The sequence below is a fragment of the Capra hircus genome, chromosome 10, assembly GCF_001704415.2.
Source record: "Capra hircus breed San Clemente chromosome 10, ASM170441v1, whole genome shotgun sequence".
NCBI classification, from domain to species: Eukaryota; Metazoa; Chordata; class Mammalia; order Artiodactyla; family Bovidae; genus Capra; species Capra hircus.
The window spans coordinates 91135160-91157399 of NC_030817.1; the positions used below are offsets into that span (position 1 = coordinate 91135160).

The window sequence follows — 22240 nt, forward strand, 5'->3', positions numbered from 1 at the left end:
CAGGAGCCCGCCTCTCGCCCGGGGGAGGGTCCCGCCCGGAGGGTCCCGCCCGCCTGCCCTTTAGTCCGCTGGCTTGGGAAGCGATGCCCGCGCCCTCGCCCTCAGCCTCGCCATGCTCCGTCCGGGCATACGGCGGCTGCGGGGCCTCAGGCTGCTGGGCTTCCCGCTGAGGGGCTTCCCCGGCCACCCGCGCTCAGTCTGCAGCCGCCAAGGGTGAGTGGGGCCGGTCTACGCGGAGATTCGCGCCTGGACAGCTGCGGGGTTGCAAGCGAGGGGCTGAGACGTCTCCGGCTATGGGCACTTGGGCACTTCTGACCTCCAGAAATGGGCATTTGGATTTCTTCTTGAACTATGTATGGTTTTTTTTTTTTTTTTCCTATGCACAACCGTCCAGAGAGAATCAAAGGGTTTCTACTGCAAGGACTCTCCTACCCTCACCTTCTTCAGTCAACCGTAGTGTCTTCTGTATTTACCCAGAGATGGTCCGTGGGAAGGCAAACACAGGGGTATATATGGTCTTCCTTGGCTTATTGTACCTTGTTTCTTTACAGTTCATCCTGGAGAAACTCATGATCTAGCTAGCTAGGAAGACAGTCATGCATATAAACATATCCAGTCACTGAGCAATAATTATAATTAGAGAAGCAGGTACACGGGGAGAGGACCTTAAGTGAGGAAGACCATTGTACTCCTGGCTTTCTTCAACCTGGAAAACATTGGAGAGAGGAGGTGATCCAAGATTTATAGATAAAGGACCTCATGATGATTATGGTTTTTCACGGAATAAAATGATGTGTTTTTAAAGTAGATTGAGATAGATTATTCTCTATGTTTCTTTACAAAAAAGAAGTCATCTGCTCAATTCTTTAGCTCTATTAGTTAGCTATGATGGGTCAGAATTACGGGAAATGGGGTTCAGATCCATCCTTCTCCCTTTCCCGGCTAAGTCAGGTTGAGGCTCCCCAAATGATTAGATCAGTAAATGCAAATCTCACAGACACTAGATGTTAAGTAACTAGAAGGATAAATAAGGAGACTCACATTAGTCAGAAAAAGAAAAAAACAAACAGGAAACTTTAAGTATCATAGCCTAGTAAAGCTATTATTAAATGAATTGTCTTCCAGAGAGGAAAACCCACCCTTATCTGCAGAATCAAGATGGAAAGACAGAGCAGAAACAGTGATCATTGGAGGTGGCTGTGTTGGTGTGAGTCTGGCTTATCATTTGGCCAAAGCAGGCATGAAAGATGTGGTCCTTCTGGAGAAATCAGAGCTCACAGCTGGATCCACCTGGCACGCAGTAAGGAAACACCTCAGCACTGTCACAGGCACCAAGTTATGCATTTTGCACGACTGGTTTCTTTTCCATTCACAGCTCCCCACTGTGAGCTCGTTAGAGTGAGTTCCCGTTTCGTAGTGTTGGAAAGCGCAATTGCAGCTTAGTTGATGGACTTCCAGGGGGGTGATCAACATTTATGATGTTGGTCATCTTGATAAGATCATCTTGAACATACGGCTTCTGGATTCACAACCTGGTTCTGTCCTTTTCTACTTATGTGACTTCCAGCAAGTTACTTAAGCTTCCACTTTCCAGTGTGTGAAATGGGAATATTAATAAGAGAAAGTGCAAGTTGCTCAGTCATGTCCGCCTCTTTGCGACCCCATGAACTATACAGTCCATGGAATTCTCTAGGCCAGAATACTGAAGTGGGTAGCCTTGCTCTCCTCCAGAGGATCTTCCCAACCCAGGAATTGAACCTAGGTCTCCTGTATTGCAGGCAGATTCTTCACCAGCTGAGCCACAAGGGAATATTAATGGTCCCTACCAAATAGGGTGATGATGAAGATTGAGTTAATATGTGTAAAGTTTTTATGGTGAGTGATTAGTAAATGTTAGCTTTTGTATCAAAGCTGAATATAGGCCTGAGACCTATGTACCCTCACCTGGCTTTAGTCATCCTTTCATATTTATTAATTTATAATTTTAGTTTAATGCTGGGTGACAACAGCTTGGCTTCAAGAGGGCTTAACTATGACAGCTGAGAATGTGTGACATAGCTCTCGTGTTAATTAAGACACACAGCCAAGTTTATCTTGCATATTTAATGGTATGCACGATTGTTCCAGTTCTGTACAATAATTGGGCTTGCATGGAAAGCCACTCAAGTAAATGAGGCGATTGACACTGCTTTCATACTGCCCACCTAGTTATTTCTGAAGTCAGGATGGGAGAGGAAGTTTTTAACAACACTAGATTCCATTTTTGTTTGGAGGAAGAGTTGGGATAAACAACAAGGTCCGACTATATAGTACAAGGAACTGTAATCAATATCCTGTAATAAACCAAAATGGAAAGAATATGAAAAAGAATATATACATGTCTATTTACATATATTTGAATCACTTTGTTATACACCAGAAACTAACACAACATTGTAAATCAACTATCAGTTCAGTTCAGTCGTTCAGTCGTGTCTAACTCTGTGATCTCATGGACTGCAGCATGCCAAGCTTCTCTGTCCATCACCAACTCCCAGAGCTGGCTCAAACTCATGTACATTGAGCTGGTGATGCCATCCAACTATCTCATCATCAACTATACTTTGATTAAAAAAAAAAAGTTGGGTAGTGTTAGCTTCTGCCTGTCATCCGTTTCTGTCATTAGCTTTCCTCCACTGAGACAAGAGGAAACACAGCTTTTAGAGGCCTTTTGACACCCAGAACGTGCTCATGGTATGGGATATAGCTGGATCTCCTTTCTCTAGCTGAGTTTGGGGGAAGACACTGCCCAGATTTAAGCCTAGTTTGCTCCAGAGTCCCCATGGTCACGTAGTCAGACTATACCTGCCAACTGGATGGGGACTTCTAGAAAAACAGCACCAAGCCCAGTTTCTCTCCCTCCTTTCCTTTCCTGCCAGCCCCCTCACCCCTCAGTCTGGGATGGAGGCCTGGTCCTCCTTGAGTGTCTCTCTGTTTTTCCCGAGTATCTCTTCTGCGCCTCCGCTGGCACACTTGCCTCTCGTGTCACTGGTCCTGCCTCAGCTTCTTTCCTGCTACCTGGGGAGACGGCCCAGGAAGCCATGGACACCGCTGGCTCTTCTCCCCTCCCTGAACCAGACTCCCTAGGCAGGCTTCCTGCTGTCATGTAGTAGAAAGCTTGTATTTTCCCCCCACCTTTCTCTAACTTCTTTTTAGCAGATATTTGGTTATTCTTTCAACAAATTTTTATGAAGAGCCTGTATTGTGTCAGGGCTTCCCTGTGGCTCAGCTGGTAAAGAATCCTCCTGCAGTGCAGGAGACCCCAGTTCGATTCCTGGGTTGGGAAGATCCCCTGGAGAAGGGATAGGCTACCCACTCCAGTATTCTTGGGCTTCCCTGGTGGCTCAGCTGGTTAAGAATCTGCCTGAAATGCGGGAGACCTGGGTTCAGTCCCTGGGTTGGGAAGATCCCCTGGAGAAGGGAAAGGCTACTCACTCCAGTATTCTGGGCTGGAGAATTCCATGGACTGTACAGTCCATCGGGTCACAAAGAGTCGGATACGACTGAGCGGCTTTCACTCACTCGCTGTATTGTGTCAGGCCAGAACTGTTCTAGGAGATGAAGACACAACAGTGCCCAAAAGAAAGCCCTGCTCTCATGGAGTCACATTCTGATGGGGCAGATGGAAACCACATCAGCGATGCTCTTGAGTAATCAGTGACAGAAGAGTAGAGTGGGGTAAAGGAATTAAGAATGGTGGGGGCTGAAGGGCCTGAAGGCTACTTTGGAAAAGTGACACTTGAGCAGAGATGGGCAGAGGTGAAGGAGTGAGTGGGCCGTGAGGCTGTCCTGGTGAGAGCAGGTAGGCAGATGGAAAATTTTAACGAGTGGGAATACCCGAGAGGGTAGGCTTACACCTTTGTCACACTTCTGGATTGTAAAAGGAGAGTGTGCATTTTAACATTTTAATTACTAATTTGTTCATTTATAGTTGATTGATTTGATGTAACCTGCATTTTAGTTACTGGATTCCCTGCACTATCACTTCTTACACATCTCATGCATAATAATGGTAACAATAAAATGGCATACCTTAGCCTAAGATCTTTTTAAGAAAAGTGGGCAAAATTTTTAAGATGAAAGCTTCTTGTTAAAAGTTGACTGTGCAAAATAATTTCTCCTTAAGCAGAGAGATACCAACATGAGTTGGAAAGGCATTATCTGCTTTGTGAACAAAGTTGTAGACTCGGCTTCACAAAATGAGGTTCATACAGTATAAACTGAAGGTGGACTCAGGCATGAGAAGCTAGGTTATACGGGTCCCTGCAAATACAGACAGCAAAAACAGAATTGCCCTAGGAAGCTGATTAGAGGAATTCTTGCAAATCAAGGGGTCTCCCACCAAGAAGCATCATGAAGATATCTCACGTTAGAATTTTTTGAGATATAACTGACATATTAGTTTCAGGTATACAGCATAATGATTTGATATTTGTATATATTGAAAAATGATCACAATAAGTCTAACTAACATCCATTACCACACATAGTTACAAAACTTTTTCTTGTGAAAAGAAAAACGTTTAAGATTTACTCTCTTAGCAACGTTCAAATATGCATTACTGTGTTGTTAGCTATGGTCACCATGGTGCATGGCACATCCGCCAGGACTTATAACTGGAAGTTTGTGCTTCAACTTCACTTTCACTTTTCACTTTCATGCATTGGAAAAGGAAATGGCAACCCACTCCAGTGTTCTTGCCTGGAGAATCCCAGGGACGGGGGAGTCTGGTGGGCTGCCGTCTGTGGGGTCGCACAGAGTCGGACACGACTGAAGCGACTTAGCAGCAGCAGCAGCGCCCCTTTTACCCATCCTCCAACCCCTGCCTCTAGGAACCATCAATCTCTTCTCTATATCTCTGAGTTCTGCTGTTTTGTTTGTTTGTTTTTAGATTCCATATGTAAATGAGATCACTCAGTATTACCTATTTGTAGTTCTTTGCCTGTTTTATTTAGCATAATGCCATCAAGCTTCATCCACGTTGTTGCAAATGACAACATTTCTTTCTTTTTTGTGGCTGACTAATATTCCATTATATATATATAATTATATATATATGTGTGTGTGTGTATACATATATATATCTCCATTCATTTTTAACATAGAGAAGTTTGGGAGGAGATACGGAAATGTGGAAGTTTGAGGGGCCAGCTGGAGGGACAGACTACAAATATAAAGGCGGTTTCACTGAAGTACAAACATTCGCTCAAGACTAAACATTTCTGGAGCAAGGGGAATCAGATGCTTTGGGGAGGAAGGCGCAGCTTGTGTGACTCCATATTCAAAATGGAGTCACAAATCCCCAAAGTCTTGAGGTTTTGCTGTATTTTAATGAGACTGCTTTGTCAGCACCTGATACTACTATTGATACTAATATAGAACATTTCTTGTAGGATAGAAGGAAAGGGGAGAGGATGGTGTAAGAAGTGGTTTTGGCTCAAGGGGTTCCTGGGAGGGGCTGCCCCTGAGAACGGTGCTGAAGAGGATGTTTTGGAGGGCTGAGAACTAAAGATGCAAAACTTTCCATTTAGGGTATACGAAAACAATATCAGGGCTTTCTATTTATTTTATGTAAAATGTAAGAAAGAAATTAATCTTTATAGATCTCTATAAGTAGCCCTTGCCTTTGATGTGGGGGACGTATTGTGTATGATGACAAGGTCGGCCAGGGAGAGGCCGACACTCCACAATGGAAGCACCCTCATTCTCTCGTTTGTCTTCAGTCAGCCAGGACGTATTGCAGATGGCGTGTTGTAGGATATCGACAGGATACTGAGCTCCAGGATATTGTGATTGATTTTATAGAAACAAGGCTTTAAATAATATTGTTTGTGATGAAAGGGAGAGTGAATGACTTTGAGAGTATTGTACTACGCAGAGATTAATTGGTCACACTGTAACAGTAATTAAAAGAGTTGTAAAACTTAAAGTTTTTCTTTTGAAAAAAGACAAATAGCCCCAGTTTGGTGATCTTTGTAGTGATGGAAATAGCTGTCAGGCAGTCTATGTAGCATAAACGTATAAAAAAATAGACATAGCCTATTCCTTCAAAGTCAAGATGATGTTCACAATAAGTGAAAAACAACGAATTTTTGCAAAATAGTCCTGTTGGAAAGAAAGCATTTTGAGAAGGGATGCTTGGAAATGTTGATATCATGATTAGATTTTTTCTTACAAAAATGATATATCACCTAGAAAAATTCTCATGTATACAAGAGATACATTTAAATTTAAATACATTTAATATTTTCCCAAATAAGGAGTTTCAGTGGGGTTTGTATCCATTTGTTAAAAATATAAAATGTGAAAGTGTTAGTCACTCAGTCGTGTCTGACTCTTTGTGACACCATGGACTATAGTTCACCAAGCTCCTCTGTCCACGGGATTTTCCAGGCAAGAATACTGGAGTGGACTACCATTCTCTTCTCCAGGGGATCCTCCCAACCCAGGAACTGAACCCAGGTCTCTCGCATTGCAGGTAGATTCTTTACTTCTCACTGCCCTAGCAGCAGGGAAACTAGGCTAGTGTGAATTGTTCAATAGAAATAGTTATTCTAGTTCAGTAAGAAAGATTAACTTTTCCTTCACCAGAAATTCACAGAAGAATTTTTTCCCTAGGCAAAGGATATTGGGCTAAATGTATTAAGTAAAAATTTTACAAAAACAAATCCATGTGACTCTTCCAGAAGAGAGATCATTAACTCATTCTGTGAAAATAGCTTCCTACGGTAGGGAAGAAGAAGACTTTCTGGTGGCCTGACTTAACCTAGGTTAAACTTAGAGGATGTTGAGGAATGAATGATGGGCAGAATCCTAGGCCCAGGCTCATGAATGAATATACATTTTCTCAACTGACACAAGATTTAAGGGAGACAAAATTGAGTTCTCTAGAAGATACCCGAAAGCCAAAGATTCTCTATTATTGAACTAGAAATGTTCATATCATACTAGATACCAATCATGTAAAGAAGGATGAGATGTTTGGCTAAAAGTTAGGGAGTCTGACTCACAGTTACATCATTATGGGGCTGGACTATGAGAGAACTTATACGTTGGGGCAACATTTTTTTTAGAAAAGTAGCCAAACACTTGAACAAGTACTTGATAGACACCCCAAGATTCTGGTCCATAAAAGATGATTGATGAACTTTAATGGTGGTTTGGTTTTTTTTTTAAATATAAGTAGAGTTGATTTACAATGTTGTGTTAGTTTCAGGTATACTGTTAGGTTGGTACAAACAAACTTGCAGTTTTGGACCATGAATTTTAAATCATTATAACTAGACTTAACCACATCCTTATTAATCAAAATAGGAACCATTATAATCAAAACATTTGTGCCAACAAGAAACAAGTATGTTTTTTCCTGTAGCATAAAAGTCTGTGCTTCAGGGTTCAGTGAACTCTTGGAAAGCATTTTCTGCTTACTGCCAGTTGTAGAAGTGTTTTCCCTATAAAAAGTTGTCAAGATGCTTGAATAAGTGTAGTCAGTTGGCAAGAGGTCAGGTGAATACAGCAGATGAGGCAAAATGCTGTAGCCCAGTTTGCTCAGCTTTTGGAGTGTTCATTGTGCAACGTGTGGTCAGTCATTGTTGTGGAGAAGAACTGGGCCCTTTCTGTTGACCAGTGCTGGCTGCAGGCATTGCGATTTTTGATGCATTTCATTGATTTGCTGAGCATACTTCTCAGATGTAATGGTTTCACCAAGATTCAGAAAGCCGCAGTGGAGCCGATGGGCAGCAGACCATCAGACGGTGACAATAACGTTTTCTTGGTGCAAGTTCAAAGTTCGGCTTTGGAAAGTGCTTTGGAGCTTCTTGTCAGTCCAGCCACTGAGCTGGTCATGACCAATCGTCATATAAAATCCACTTTTCGTTGCATGTCACAATCCAATCAAGAAATAGTTCATTATTTTTACATAGAATAAGAGAATATGACACTTCAAAATGATGATCTTTTTTAATTTTCAGTCAGCTCATGAGATGCCCACTTATCAAGCTTTTCTCCCTTCCAATTTGCTTCAAACGCCGAATGGCCATAGAGCAGCTGATGCTGAGTCTTCAGCAAGTTCTTGTGTAGTTGTAAGAGGATCAGCTTCAGCGATTGCTCTCTATTGGTCATTGTCAACTTCCAATGGCCAGCTACTATGCTCCTCGTCTTCAAGGCTCTCCTCTCCTTTAGAAAACTTCTTGAACTGCCACCGCACTGGGCCAAATGCGTTGTGTATGTTGTGAGCTGTCTCTGCTGCTTTACGACCCATATTGAACTCAAATAAGAAAATCACTTGAATTTGCTTTTGTCAAAATCATTTCCCTAATCTAAAATAAATATAAAATACATAGCAAGTAGTAAGTCATTGGCAAAAAAACATAAAGTGAGAAATGTGCATTGGAATGATGTATAGCATAACCACACTTATTTAAGAATGTATTCCAGTATCAAACGGCAAAGTTCAACAATGCAAAACTGAAATTACTTTTGCACCAACATAATACAAAGTGATTCAGATATATATATATTTTTTCAGATTCTTTTCTATTACAGGTTATTACAAAATATTAAACATAGTTCTCTGTGCTAAACACTGGATCCTCATTATTTACCTATTTTATATATAGTAGTGTGTATCTCGGAGAAGGCAATGGCACCCCACTCCAGTACTCTTGCCTGGAAAATCCCATGGGCAGTGGAGCCTGGTGGCCTGTAGTCCATGGGGTCGTGAAGAGTCGGAAACGACTGAGCAACTTCACTTTCACGCATTGGAGAAGGAAATGGCAACCCACTCCAGTGTTCTTGCCTGGAGAATCCCAGGGATGGGGGAGCCTGGTGGGCTGCCGTCTATGGGGTCGCACAGAGTCGGACACGACTGAAGCGACTTAGCAGCAGCAGCGGCAGCAGCAGCAGCAGTGTGTATCTGCTCATCTCAAGCTCCCAATTTATCCCTCCCCCAGCCCTTTCTCCTTTGGTAACCATTTGTTTTCTACATCTGTGAGTCTGTGTCTGTTTTGTACATAAGTTCATTTGTATCTATTTTTAGATTTTGCATCTTTTTTTAGATTTTGCATCTAAGTGATATCATATGATATTAATGGGGGTGTCTTTGAGTTCAAGAGAACCAAATGCCCAATATAATCCTAGAAGAACCTTATAAATACTCCTAAACAGATTTTATTTAAAACAGATTGTGTTTGGATGAGCCTTCCAGGGTAAATTAGCTACAAAATGGGGCCCCAGACATTTAATTGAGAGAATCTTCTTCGTATCATTGCTTCAAATTCTTTGTCTGGATGCTATATCATATCTGCTAGAATTGATAGAAGAGGTTTTGGAATGTAGTATTTAGATATTTTCTTGAGACAGATTATTCAGTATTGACTCAGGAAATATTTGTGGGGTAGAGTCTACGTGCTCATTCATGAAACTGATTAAGCTATGACCAAAGTCTGTTTACCACTCAACAGGCTCTAGTTCTTGGGAATGTTCTAGTTCTTCAGTTTTGGAAATTTTAAGAAAGGAACCAGGAGGGCTGCTCGATTCAAGGGAATGGTGGGGACTGGGACCAGGAAAACTCTTTGCTTGCTGGTTCATAGTTCTTCTCCTTAAGGGAACGCACGTGCTTTGTTAGTTTGAGTCCACGTTTTATGTCACCCCCCATTCTTCCTAATAGTGTATATCCCTAACCTAAGTGATTCCATCTAAGTCATCCCATTTCTGAATCTGCAAACAACTCTTTCTCTAATAACTTTTATGGACTTAATGTATATGTTTGTTGGCTGGTTCTTGCATTATTTATGTGGTTCAGATGGGTTCTTATAACTGTCATGAGCCTTAAGCAATGTGTGTTCAAACTGATTCTGATGTATTTTCACCCCCAAAGAACTGGCTGGTATGTCTCAGTTTCTCACCAACAGTAATTTACCAACAGTAATTTAATTCTTAACAGATAAACTATTAACATTTTGAAAATGTTAATTTTTTTTTTTTGGTATTTCCTTTCCTTCCCACTTTTAAGGCAGGTTTAACAACTTACTTTCATCCTGGAATAAACTTAAAGAAAATACATTACTATAGCATCAAACTTTATGAGAAACTGGAAGAAGAAACTGGACAGGTAAATGCATTTAACTTGAACTTATCTTTTAGGTCAGTTTCTGAGATACAGAAGATTACTGAAGGATTTTGATATCATCATGTTTCACTGTCTGTAGTGACATCTATGGCATGTGAAATGTCTAATGTGGTAGAAGATTCTAATGAGAGTTTAAGATGAGAACCTCTAGAGCTTGCTTTTCAATCAATTGAATTTCTTGAAGTATATTGCCCATGTAACTACCTGCTCTTCTTGATTTTTTAAATGAGAAGAGAATAAAAAGCAGTCTTTAAAAATATCTTTGGTCAGCTACTATATCTGGAAACTAAGAGATCAGAGCCTTTCAGCACTGGTTTGCAAAGGATCTGATGATTGTACACGCCAGATTGTCACATGACTTTGAAAAGCGCTTCCCTTAAAGCCCCTTACTTTTATTTTCATCTCATCTCATTTGTCTTAGTACTTTCAAAATAAAGTGGCAGGCAAAGAGTATCCATAGACTAAGACTGAAGTCTGCTTAAAATTTTCATGCCATTTCCCTTTCCTAAAACCATCACACGGCTCCCCACAGCGTACAGGACAAAAGCCAAAGAGGGACCTTTATAAGCTAAGCCCTGCCTGCTTTCCCAACATTTTCTCTTGCCACTCTTTGCTCTGCTTATATGCTTCAGCTATTCTTAATTATATGCAGTTCTAGAACGAGCTGATCTCTGTCCCTGAGACGATATTCCCTCTGGTCCCCGTTTCAGCGTCACCCTCCACCTTCCCGGGAGTCGTCTGCTTTGAGAAGCCATCCCTAACTTTTTTCACCCAGCAATCAGATGGGACTGAGCGTGCATCTCTTGGCTCTAAGACCATGAGTGCACAACCCCCTTATAACATGAATCTCTCTCAATTGTGGTTGTTGCTTTGTTTACTTTATTTAATTGGTCTTTCCTACAGACTCTGAGCAAGATAAGGCGAGGATAAGGACCGCATCTCTGTGGCCGTTCTGGGTCTTCACTGCTGCGCGGGCTCTCGTTGCTCCGGGCGGGGGGCTGCTCTCTAGGCGCAGTGTGCGGGCTTCTCAATGCAGTGGCTTCTCTAGCTGCCGAGCACAGGCTCTAGGGCGTGTAGGCTCAGCAGTTACAGCTCATGGGCTTCGCTGCTCCACAGCACGTGGAAGCAAACCCATGTCTCCTTCACTGGCAGATGGAGTCTTAACCACTGGGCCACGAGGGAGTCCAAGGACTTCATTTTTGATCTCTGTCACTCAGGGCCTCGCTGAGTGCTTGGCCAAGTAAAGAACTTCAATAAATGCCAAATGAACGTTTCTTTCAGTTCATACTTATTCTCCTTGTTGCAACATTCGAATTCTTCATGTTCCCTCTTCAACTTTTTCTTTTTTCACATAATTTTCTTCCACTCTGTAGATGAACACTATCTCATGTTGTAATTATGCATTTAGCTGTCTGTCTTTACCTGCAGACTGTAAGCTCCATCCAGGCAGGGTCTTCCTCTCTCTTGTTCAGAACAGCATCTCTAAGGGCTTAGTATGGTGCCTGGCACAGAGGAGGCACTTAGCGCACACTCCTTGAATGAATATCTTTTTGTATGAGGCAAACATGTATAGTTATCGCTGTCATGCATACGGAATCTCTTTTCTGGCACACCTGCATTTTCACTGTGCTGGAGAAGAACGATGGTTGAGTACCAAATCATCATTTACTTATGAGTTTTTATTGGCATCATTGTTGCAGGTGGTGGGATTCCATCAGCCAGGTAGTATCAGAATTGCTACCACTCCTGTAAGGGTAGATGAATTTAAATATCAAATGACTCGGACTGGCTGGCATGCAACAGAGCAGTATATTATTGAACCTGAAAAAATTCAAGAAATGTTTCCTTTACTCAACATGAATAAGGTATTTATCTTAAGGGCATTCTCACCATTTGTTAACTTTAATTAAGATTAGAAAATGTTATTTTAGAAAGTTAATTAAAAATAGAAAAACTCTGTGCATACATGTTGAATGACAAAATTAGATATTTAATGCTGAAATTTGGGTAAATGAGAAGGTGGGATATTATGCATGTTAAATAAAGTAAAAGTAACGAACAAGCTGATTAGTTTTCTACCTATGACAACCAAGGAAACATTTTCAGTACCTCTCTATTACTGTGTCCCTCAGCTCTAGAGGTTTTTATAATAAACCTTCTTCTTGAGACATGCAAAGAAAATAACTGGGTGTGATAAATGTGTGTGTAGAAAGAATGTATTATTAATTTTTTAAATAAAATCAAAGATAGAAATACATGCTATACCTAATATATATTGCTACACAAATATCCCCTAACTCAAATAACTAGCTTGACAATCTCTGTATCAGGTTATTGATCTAACCAAATTTGGCTGAGAAAATCCATTTGGATATTTAGTGTCTTTTAGCTGAGTGATAATCCCTTTTGAATAATAGTAAAAATGACTAATACTGCATTACCTAACACTACAGCACATTATGTACCAGGTATTATGGTCAGCCTTTTACATGTATAGTCTCATTTAATCTTCACAATAAAAATAAGAACCATTTGGGCTTCCCAGATGGCTCAGTGGTAAAGAATCTGCCTGCCAAAGCAGGAGACACACAAGAGAGGTGGGCTCATTCCCTGTGTCGGAAAGATCCCCTGGAGTAGGAAATGGCAACTCACTCTAGTATTCTTGCCTGGAAAATTCCATGGACAGAGGAGCCTGGCAGGCTACAGTCCATGGGGTCACAAAGAGTCATACTGGACTGAGCGACTGAACCTACCCACACCCACACACCCACATACACACATTATCAAGAAATAGGAAATTGCAGCGTGGTTCACAGAGTGGGCCCAAGACCATCCAGTTAGAAAGCTGGAGCAGAGATTTGCACCTAGGCTCTCTGACTTCCAGATCAAAGCTATGAACTCTCTTGGATCAGAGTCACTGACTCCTTTATACATACTACCTCAGGGTATCAGGTAGGGCTGTTCAGGCTTGTGTTTCTCCCTGATAAGTCCGGCAGTGTCTCTGCCCAGGAGAGTCCATAGCTTTGATCTGGGAGCTGGGGTTGTTTGCCTCTGGGAGTCTTTGCGGGCTGCTGCACTGCCTTGTCTGAAGTTTTGTGTGATTCCATTGTGACGGCAGCTTGGTGTTATATCGCATCGTCTGCATTAACATTCTGCCACCACTACTGGGAAGCATATTCTGTTTATATGTCAATCTTGGGGTGCTTTGCTGCAAGTCCTCACCTTCACAGATTTTTCTCAAGAATATTAGGCAGTGGAAATATGCAGGAAGAGTATTCTCTGCGTCTGGGCAGGGATCCCAATCAAATAGATACAGGATCACTGCATAAGGACATGTCCATTATAAAAGACCAGTGTGATGTTTGTGTGTGTGTGTGTTAGTCACTCAGTCCTGTTTGACTCTGCAACTCCATGGACGGTAGCCCACCAGGCTCCTCTGTCCATGGAATTCTCCAGGCAAGAATATTGGAGTGGATTGCCATTCCCTTCTCCAGAGGTTCTTCCCGACCTAGTCTCCTGCATTGTAGGCAGTTTCTTTACCACCTGAGCCACCAGGGAAGAGAAGTGATATTTAGAAGTTTACAATAATACAAATACCATTGAAATCAAAATTCTCTTGAACTAAACCTGTAATCAGAGATTGGATTAGTAATCCAAAACTTCCCACAAAGGAAAGCTGGGCCCCAGATGGCTTCACTGGGCCCAGACATTTAAAGAAGAATTACTACAATTCTTCACAAAGTCTTCCAAAAATAGAAGAGAAGTGAACCCTTTACAACTTATTCTATGAGGCCAGAATATATACCAAAACTAGACAAAGACATCATGAGAAAAGAAAGACCTGTATCTCTTATGAATACTGATGTAAAAATCCTCAACAAAATACTAGCCAATTGAATTCAGCAACTTAAAAAAAAGATTCTTTAGCATAACCCAGTGGAATTTATCCCTTATGCCGGGTTAGTTTTAACATCTGAAAAATCAATCAATGTAACATTGCATAAATAGAATAAAGAATAAAAAAATACATGATCATCTCAACAGATGCAGAAAAAAGTTGACCAAAGCCTCTTGCCCATACTTGGTGCTTAATAGATTTTTGCTGAATAGATGAGAGCTAACTATATATTTCACTGCTCCCTCCTTGTTCCATCTGAGTTGGATTCTTCTTTGTTTCTCCCTCAGTATCTCAAGCCCTAGCACAAAGTAGGTACTTAAGAACTAGTTGTTGAATGACTGAATCAAGTACACATTTCCCCAATACCAGTTACATATTTAACACGTGAATTTACTAATAGTATTAAATAATTAAATATAAATAACTGATCAATTAGTGTTAGATTTGACTACAAATGTCAGAAACCAAAGTAATAATGCTTAGACAAGATAGGTGTTTACTTCTCTCTTATTTAGGTAGTCCAGGGCTTGAACGGTGACTCTTCTCCATGAAGGCTTCAGGGACCCGGTTGCCTTCTAAATCACTGCCCTGCCATTCCTAGGGTGTGGCTCTTTTGTTCTTATTCCAAGATGGCAGCTAGAGGACCAACCATCATGTCTGCATCACAGACAGCAGGGTGGAGGAAGGGACAAAGAAGGGACGAGAGGCACATGCCAGTTGTCTTTTTAAAATGATTCATGTGACCATGATACTTTCATTTGCATTTCATTGACCAGAATTTAGTACCAGTTTTAGTTACCAGCTGGGACTAATGGCTGCCAGCTATTGGACGCTCTTTGTTCTTAGTGGTTATGTGTCTAAGAAAACATGTGTCTTCCCTTGCTTTCTGGGGGAGGGAAGAATAAATGCTGGAGACAATTGCCAACTTCTTTCAAATAGCGTGTTTACTTGCCTCTAAATGTGACTCCTACCTAGGTCTGAACTTGGACAGGGAAAATAAAGTGAAGATGGAGCAATCTGATGCCATGATGTGTTTTTAAAGTTAAGCTTTACTGAATATTTGCTGGCAGGATACTGAGTGAGTATATATATAAATTCATTTGACTATTGACTCTTGTATGATCCATTTAGATTTTAGCTGGACTGTATAATCCTGGAGATGGTCACATTGATCCTTACTCTCTAACTATGGCCCTGGCGGCTGGGGCTAGGAAATATGGTGCCCTTTTAAAATATCCTGCCCCAGTGACTTCTTTGAAACCAAGGTCAGATGGAACATGGGATGTTGAAACACCGCATGGATCTATGAGAGCAAATAGAATTGTGAATGCTGCAGGTAAGCGTCTTTTCTAATAGTGGGGTTTTTTTCCAAGTGGCAAAGAAATAAGATATTTAGCTATGAAGTAATGTTTTATACTCTAAACATTGTTATGAAACACTGTGATGCTCTCATGTTAAACATTTTGTCTGTTTCTGAGCTACAAATCTCTCCCTCCATCACCTTGTTCTTCATATGTGAGATATGACGCTGCCCTTGGTTATCCATAAGAAGTTGGTTTTCCATCTTATTCTGTTCCGGGTCATATTTTGCCAAACTATGCTTCTTCTTCCTTCCTAAATTTTTGCCTTCTTTACAATAATAACCAAATTCTAATGGTCAAATTCATGAGCATTGTCTTTTTGCTTTTTAGAGCAAATTTGATCATTTGTATCCTTTCTCATCCATTTTGATTACTTGACTCTATTCAAAAAACTTTTAACTCATTAAACGTATTGGATAATCTTTTCTTTAGTATGCTTTGTTACAATTTAGACTCAGAATCTTGACGCCAAAAGGGATATTTGAGATAATCTAACAACTCGCTCATCTTCCATTTGTGAAGATCAAAGTCCAAGAAGTTTATGTTTATTGCAAAGTGACAGTTATGCTAATTGGCAAAATGACAGTTATGTCAAAACCAGGACTTGAACCTGGGTCTTTGGAGTCTTGAGTTAACACACTTTCTATCAGGTCCTTCGCCTATGAAGTAATTTTCAAATAACACACTAAAAATAAATTCTTGTGCAAATGAAACTGCTTGTGCAGTCTAACCTGGGATCATAATTTATATTTACCTATGGTACATAATGGTTAATTTAAAACCTAAAATAAGCATGAGGCAGCTGTAGATTTTCTCGTGGTCTGCTCTTTGAGTCATTGCTTATATTTACAAAGTGAAAACAACCTTTATATTTATCAGATCAGATGATATGCCATGAGAACACGCCAGAAGCAAGTACTCTTGGGATTCTTTCCTTTAGATTGTATCTTCTGTTTGATGTTATTTTTTTTAACAAAACATTTTTAGTGACCCTGGAAAAAGTAATATCTTCAATATTTAAGAGTTTATGTTAGTATTTCTGACTCTTTCTAATCCCTGCTCCCATTTGTAAGGCATAAAAATCTCATTCTTTGACATCATTTGAAATTCTAAATAATATAAGATGACTTGCCTAAAAAATAAAAGCAAAAGCACTGATTTGTTTTTGAACTTCACTTGCCCCGCCCCCAAGAAAATCTCCATCAGGAACTCCCTCCAACCCCGCCCCCCCCCCCCCCACTGTCCTTGGGCACACCTGGTTTAAATTCTGCCATGAGATCTAAGGCAATAAAACCGTTTCTTCTCTTTTTCCAAGTAGCAAAAATTCTTTGTCATCTTGCAACTTTCTTTATGGTCTCATGAATTCAGCCTCTAAAAGCATTTGACAGTTTTCATAGTGATAGTAAATACTAAACAGACATTCTCTGACTTCTTATCCAGCACCTGTGACAGACATTGCTCATTGATCACTGAACTCATTTCAGAGAGACTTGGACAAACCCCATGATTTTTCTTACACAATGCTTCAGGCAGCCACATCCTCTCAACTGTTTTGAGAAATAACATAGAAGACCTTAATTTTACACATTTAGCTCTAATTTTCTAAAATGGATAAATATTTATTCATACAATTCATTGCCATCATAATCTTTCTTTTTTCGAAAGCACAATTTGTGAGGAATAAGGAATCATTGAAGAGAAAGAATAATTTCCAAAGAGATCTGACCTAAGTCTAGGACACTGGTTACCAAATGAGGTATTCTGTGCAGCTGTGCAATCTTGTGGGGTGGCCTGGGCAGAGGAGAACAAGGGCAGGAGGTCCTGGAGAAATATTTCTGGTGCTGGCCTCAAAAAACAAATCCCAGAGCAGCATCAGGAAAACTGTTCTTCAGATGTCCTGCTTCTGAATGCCTTTGCTCCTGATGCCTTTAACTCAGCCACATCTGAGTTCCATCCTCAGGTCTTGATAACTCCAGGTAGCTCCTTGTTCACAGTTGTATGAAGAACTGTGTGCTTGTGCACTTGGTTGCTCGGTTGTGTCTGACTCTTCGCGACCCCTTGGACTGCAGGCCGCCAGGTTCCTCTGTCCATGGGATTTCCCAGGCAAGAATACTGGAGTGGGTTTCCATTTCCTCCTCCAGAGACTCTTCCTACCCCAGGGATTGAATCTGCCTCTCTTGCTTTGGCAGGCAGATTCTTTACCACTGAGCCTCCTGAGAAGCCATACAAATAACTGTGTTGTCTCAATTCTCAGTTCTTTATGCCATTCAGATCACATCTCAGCCCCATATCTTTTATTTTCCTTTTTCTTCTCCATCTCTTTTCTTCCACTGGCAAAGATTATTGGAGAAAATCTAACTTATCACATATTAGTAGTCTGTGGAAGGTATGGAGGAGTGTGTGCTTATTTATGTCTGTTTTTTTAAAAAAAAACCTTTTTAAAGTATGGAGGGTCCCCTAAATGTAAGCCTTAGTCATTGCAGGTGAAGTTTTGGACAAATCCTCTTCTATTCGTAAAGCTAGCAGTGATTAATTTTATGAATAAAAGCAACCATCTGCAGAAGGCATTGTGCTGATGTGATTTAGAATGTGTATCTGATGGAATGTTTCCCAGAGTTATTTGGTGAGACCAAGATGTCTCATAAATTTCAGAGCTAGCCTTCTGGCAGCTCTGAAATCTAATTAACATCACTGGGATATAAACTTGGAAATATAACCAAAACGTAAATGATGTAAAGGCCACTATTAGTTACTCAACTGTACCATAACCTGCTAAACGTCTCTTTACATGGAGTCATAACAAAAGGCTGCTGAGTCTTCAGGATACCACGAAAAGGGAAGTCTAAAAGCAAAAATTTGTTAGTTTGCTGATGTATCTCCAGCACTGTCCAGGGCAGTGGGGCTCTCTTGACCAGAGACATGCTATTGCCAGCTGTGTGACCTGGGCAAGGTACCCATTTGTAAAACAAAGATGTGTGTGAAAGTGTTAGTCATGTCTGACTCTTTGAGACCCCATGGACTGTAACCTGGCAGGCTCCTCTGCCCATGGAATTCTCCAGGCAAGAACACTGATTGCCATCTCAACAAGTTATTATGATCAGTAAATGAGCTAATAATGTAAAGTACCCAGATAAGAGACTTCCCTAGTGGCTTAGTTGGTAAAGAATCTGCCTGCAATGCAGGAGACCCAGGTTCCATCCCTGGATGGGGAAGATCCCCTGGAGAAGGAAATGGCAACCCATTCCAGTATTCTTGCCTGGAAAATCCCATGGGCGGAGGAGCCTGATGGGCTATAGTCCATGGGGGTGCAAAGAATTGGACACAACTTAGCCACTAAACCACATAGAAAGCACTAAACAAATTCAGTAGAATAATGATAATTTTGATTATTATAGTTATTTCCTGGAAGGCCTATGCCCTGGTCTGGGAAGCACTAGCAGTGGGTGTATAGCTTCTTGGTAGCAGCCTTGAGATTTCCCCGCTCCTTTCAGTTGCTCTGTGATCACCCAGCACACATTTCTGCTGGTAACCCGACTTCCCACAGAGCTTGGTTTTCAAGCTAGGTGCATAAGAGTCACCATGAGAAGTTTCCCAGGTGGTCTGGCTGGGAAGCTGCATTTTAAACAAGGCTCCAGGTAGTACTGTACTGTCTGTACTAGATGGACTGTAAATATCTTTTGAGAAACACTGATATATCAGTGTTTCCTGTATATCTTGTTCCTACAGATGAGGGAACGTGGGAAGCTTTTAGCTGAGCAAGCAGAGCTGAGGAACTGTTTCTCACCCTGCTCTTGGTGTGCAATAGGCTAACCTGCCTTTAGTGTTGCTCTGAACACAGCTTTGCTCATCCTTGGGGAGCCAACCTGAGCTCCAGAGCAGCTCAAGGGCGAGGGCAGGAGCTGTTTGCTGTGATACCTGATGATGAATGTTTCTCTTGACCTCATTTCCAATCTACTCATTAAGCCCATGTTAACTCTGTAAACTTTACTTCAGAATTTTCCCAATACAGTAAGTCAGAAATGTGATTGGGTCATGCCAGCATGAAGCCCAATATTCAGCCAAAAAGAAGTGCTTAATTTTGTGCAGGCTTTGCCTCAGAGAACGTCACTGTATAAACCATCATTGTCACTGTATAAACCATCTACTAGAAGCAAACTTGTCCACAAACCCATACTGTTCATTTAAACTCCATTTCTATTAATCACTGCATTTTAAAAATGGAAGGCATTTCTAATGATCATTTTTATTGACTCGTCTATGTTTTTCAGATGATATTGGTAGATTATAGAAGATTCCTCCACACTTGTTTCTCTTCCCTTTGAACTCGGTTAGTGGGTGATCTAGCAAGGGTGAAAGTGTAATCCTGGCAAGATTTAGGTTAACTTGATTGATGTATAGAGGAAGAGAATGCCAACAAACACCACCACAGTGTAGCGGAAAACAGTGTAGGGCTTGCTATGGGGTTTGGAGTAAGATAGTTATATGATGCTTATGCATACATTTCCACTTTATTTTAATGATGAAGTGTATTAATAAGCAAACAGTTAGTTCAGAAATTTGTAAATATGTTTGAGTAGGACAGAATTTGTACAGTTCTTCTGTGTATTCTTGCCACCTCTTCTTAATATCTTCTGCTTCTGTTAGGTCCATACCATTTCTGTCTTTTATCGAACCCATCTTTGCATGAAATGTTCCCTTGGTATCTCTAATTTTCTTGAAGAGATCTCTAGTCTTTCCCATTCTGTTGTTTTCCTCTATTTCTTTGCATTGATTGCTGAGGAAGGCTTTCTTATCTCTTCTTGCTATTCTTTGGAACTCTGCATTCAGATGCTTATATCTTTCCTTTTCTCCTTTGCTTTTCGCTTCTCTTCTTTTCACAGCTATTTGTAAGGCCTCCCCAGACAGCCATTTTGCTTTTTTGCATTTCTTTTCCTTGGGGTTTTTCCAGTGGTCATGTATGGATGTGAGAGTTGGACTGTGAAGAAAGCTGAGCACCGAAGAATTGATGCTTTTGAACTGTGGTGTTGGAGAAGACTCTTGAGGGTCCCTTGGACTGCAAGGAGATCCAACCAGTCCATTCTGAAGGAGATCAACCCTGGGTGTTCTTTGGAAGGAATGATGCTAAAGCTGAAACTCCAGTACTTTGGTCACCTCATGCGAAGAGCTGACTGATTGGAAAAGACTCTGATGCTGGGAGGGATTGGGGGCAGGAGGAGAAGGGGATGACAGAGGATGAGATGGCTGGATTGCATCACCGACTTGATGGACGTGAGTTTGAGTGAACTCTGGGAGTTGGTGATGGACAGGGAGGCCTGGCATGCTGCAGTTCATGGGGTCGCAAAGAGTTGGACTCGACTGAGCGACTGAACTGAGGACAGAATTTATTTCCTTTAATTTTTGTTTTTAATTGAAATGAGCTTATTAACCACTACAGTGGTTTGAAATACTAGGCTAAATATTTTGGCTTTTTATATTTTAAAACTGCTCCAGTGCATATAACTAGAACATGTGGCTTTACTATATTATCCTGCAAAGTCTTGATATTGGTAATCTACATCTTTCTATTAGCAAGAATAAATTAAATCTTTAAATTATTCAAAGACCAGCAGGCAGCTCTAATGCCCCCAGGTAAGATTTTTGGTTTGCAAATGGACACCCATTTCTGTTATCCCAGTGTGACCAGCTTAGCTGTTAGGCTAAAACAAAACAAGAGAATCCAAGAGTGATATTTGGATGTCACATAAGAGAACATCATCAGGGTTCTCAGATTCGATTGATAATTTGTGTCTGGCTCTGAACTTCATAGTGACAGAGACTTCAGGACTCCTTACCAGGTTGCCCCCCACCAAAAAAATAACCAACACCACCACCAGAAATGGTTAAAAGTTTAGAGAATGCAACCTCTAAAGAAATAACTTGGGGAAGATTCCCTAATCATTAGAATGATCGTTCAACATTATTATGAAACAAAGAAGCAAGCAGGACCCACCATCCCCCCAGTAAATCATTGGTGGGTCAGGTGGCCCTGCATCCCTGACACATCATTGTTTTGTCATTTTAGGTTCTAAAATACCTTTATGCAGTTGAATATGTCTTGGATTTTTAGAACAGTCTTTCTGTAGCCAGAAAACCAATAGGAAGTGACCACTCCAGAGTCTCCCAGTATGAGCTTGGGCATGTCTCCTTATCATTTTGGACTTTAGCTCCACATCTGTAGACTGAAGAGTCACTGGGGAGGGGAGAGAATCAAGGGTCCTTTCAGCCACCACTTATCTGGTTCTGTCTTTTGCAATTAGGAAAAAGTAATATTAGTGTCCCCCAAGACGACGTGCCCATGCCCACTGTGAAGGGAGAAACAGGTCGTGGGAATGCTCGCTTACCTATGGGCCCGCTCCCCTTTGCTGGAGCACTGCCTCCCTCCTGCTCAAGATGCCTTCTGCCCTTGCAAGAAAGGGTCTTTTTACAAACATAGTCAAACTAAACTTTTAATATAACAGAGAACTTAACTTGTTATCTTTCCCAAAGAATATACATTTTCAAATTTTAAGTTGACAGAACAATTCTGTATTTGTAGAATTTTAGGCTCCCAGGATTTGGAGAGACTAGAGTCTGGGGGATAGAGGGCTGACTAGCAGGGTTTTATTTTGCATATTATTATGCTGATCACAGCTACACGGGGTCTCTTTCATTGCCTGACCTCCCTGTTGTACAAGTAAGGTCAGTCCATTACTGTCTTTTTAATGTTTGTGATATTTTATATATTTGGGTTGTTTATTTTTTCCTTCAAAGGGTTTTTTCCTCATACCTTTGCT

At 41.0% G+C, this 22240-nt stretch overlaps 1 protein-coding gene across 4 annotated transcripts in view; it reads left to right on the forward strand.

Annotated features, from left to right (window-relative positions):
- DMGDH (dimethylglycine dehydrogenase) overlaps window positions 72–22240 on the forward strand; it is a 72694-nt gene continuing 50525 nt past the window's right edge. For 2 of the 4 annotated variants that reach the window (XM_005685299.3, XM_018053674.1), the window contains exons 1-5: window positions 72–213; window positions 1126–1300; window positions 10053–10151; window positions 11870–12034; window positions 15199–15403. In XM_005685299.3, the coding sequence (XP_005685356.2) occupies window positions 113–213; window positions 1126–1300; window positions 10053–10151; window positions 11870–12034; window positions 15199–15403 (745 nt within the window). In that variant the 5' untranslated portion in view covers window positions 72–112. The remainder of the gene's footprint in view (window positions 214–1125; window positions 1301–10052; window positions 10152–11869; window positions 12035–15198; window positions 15404–22240) is intronic. The other 2 variants (XM_018053675.1, XM_018053676.1) reach the window with 2 other exon arrangements.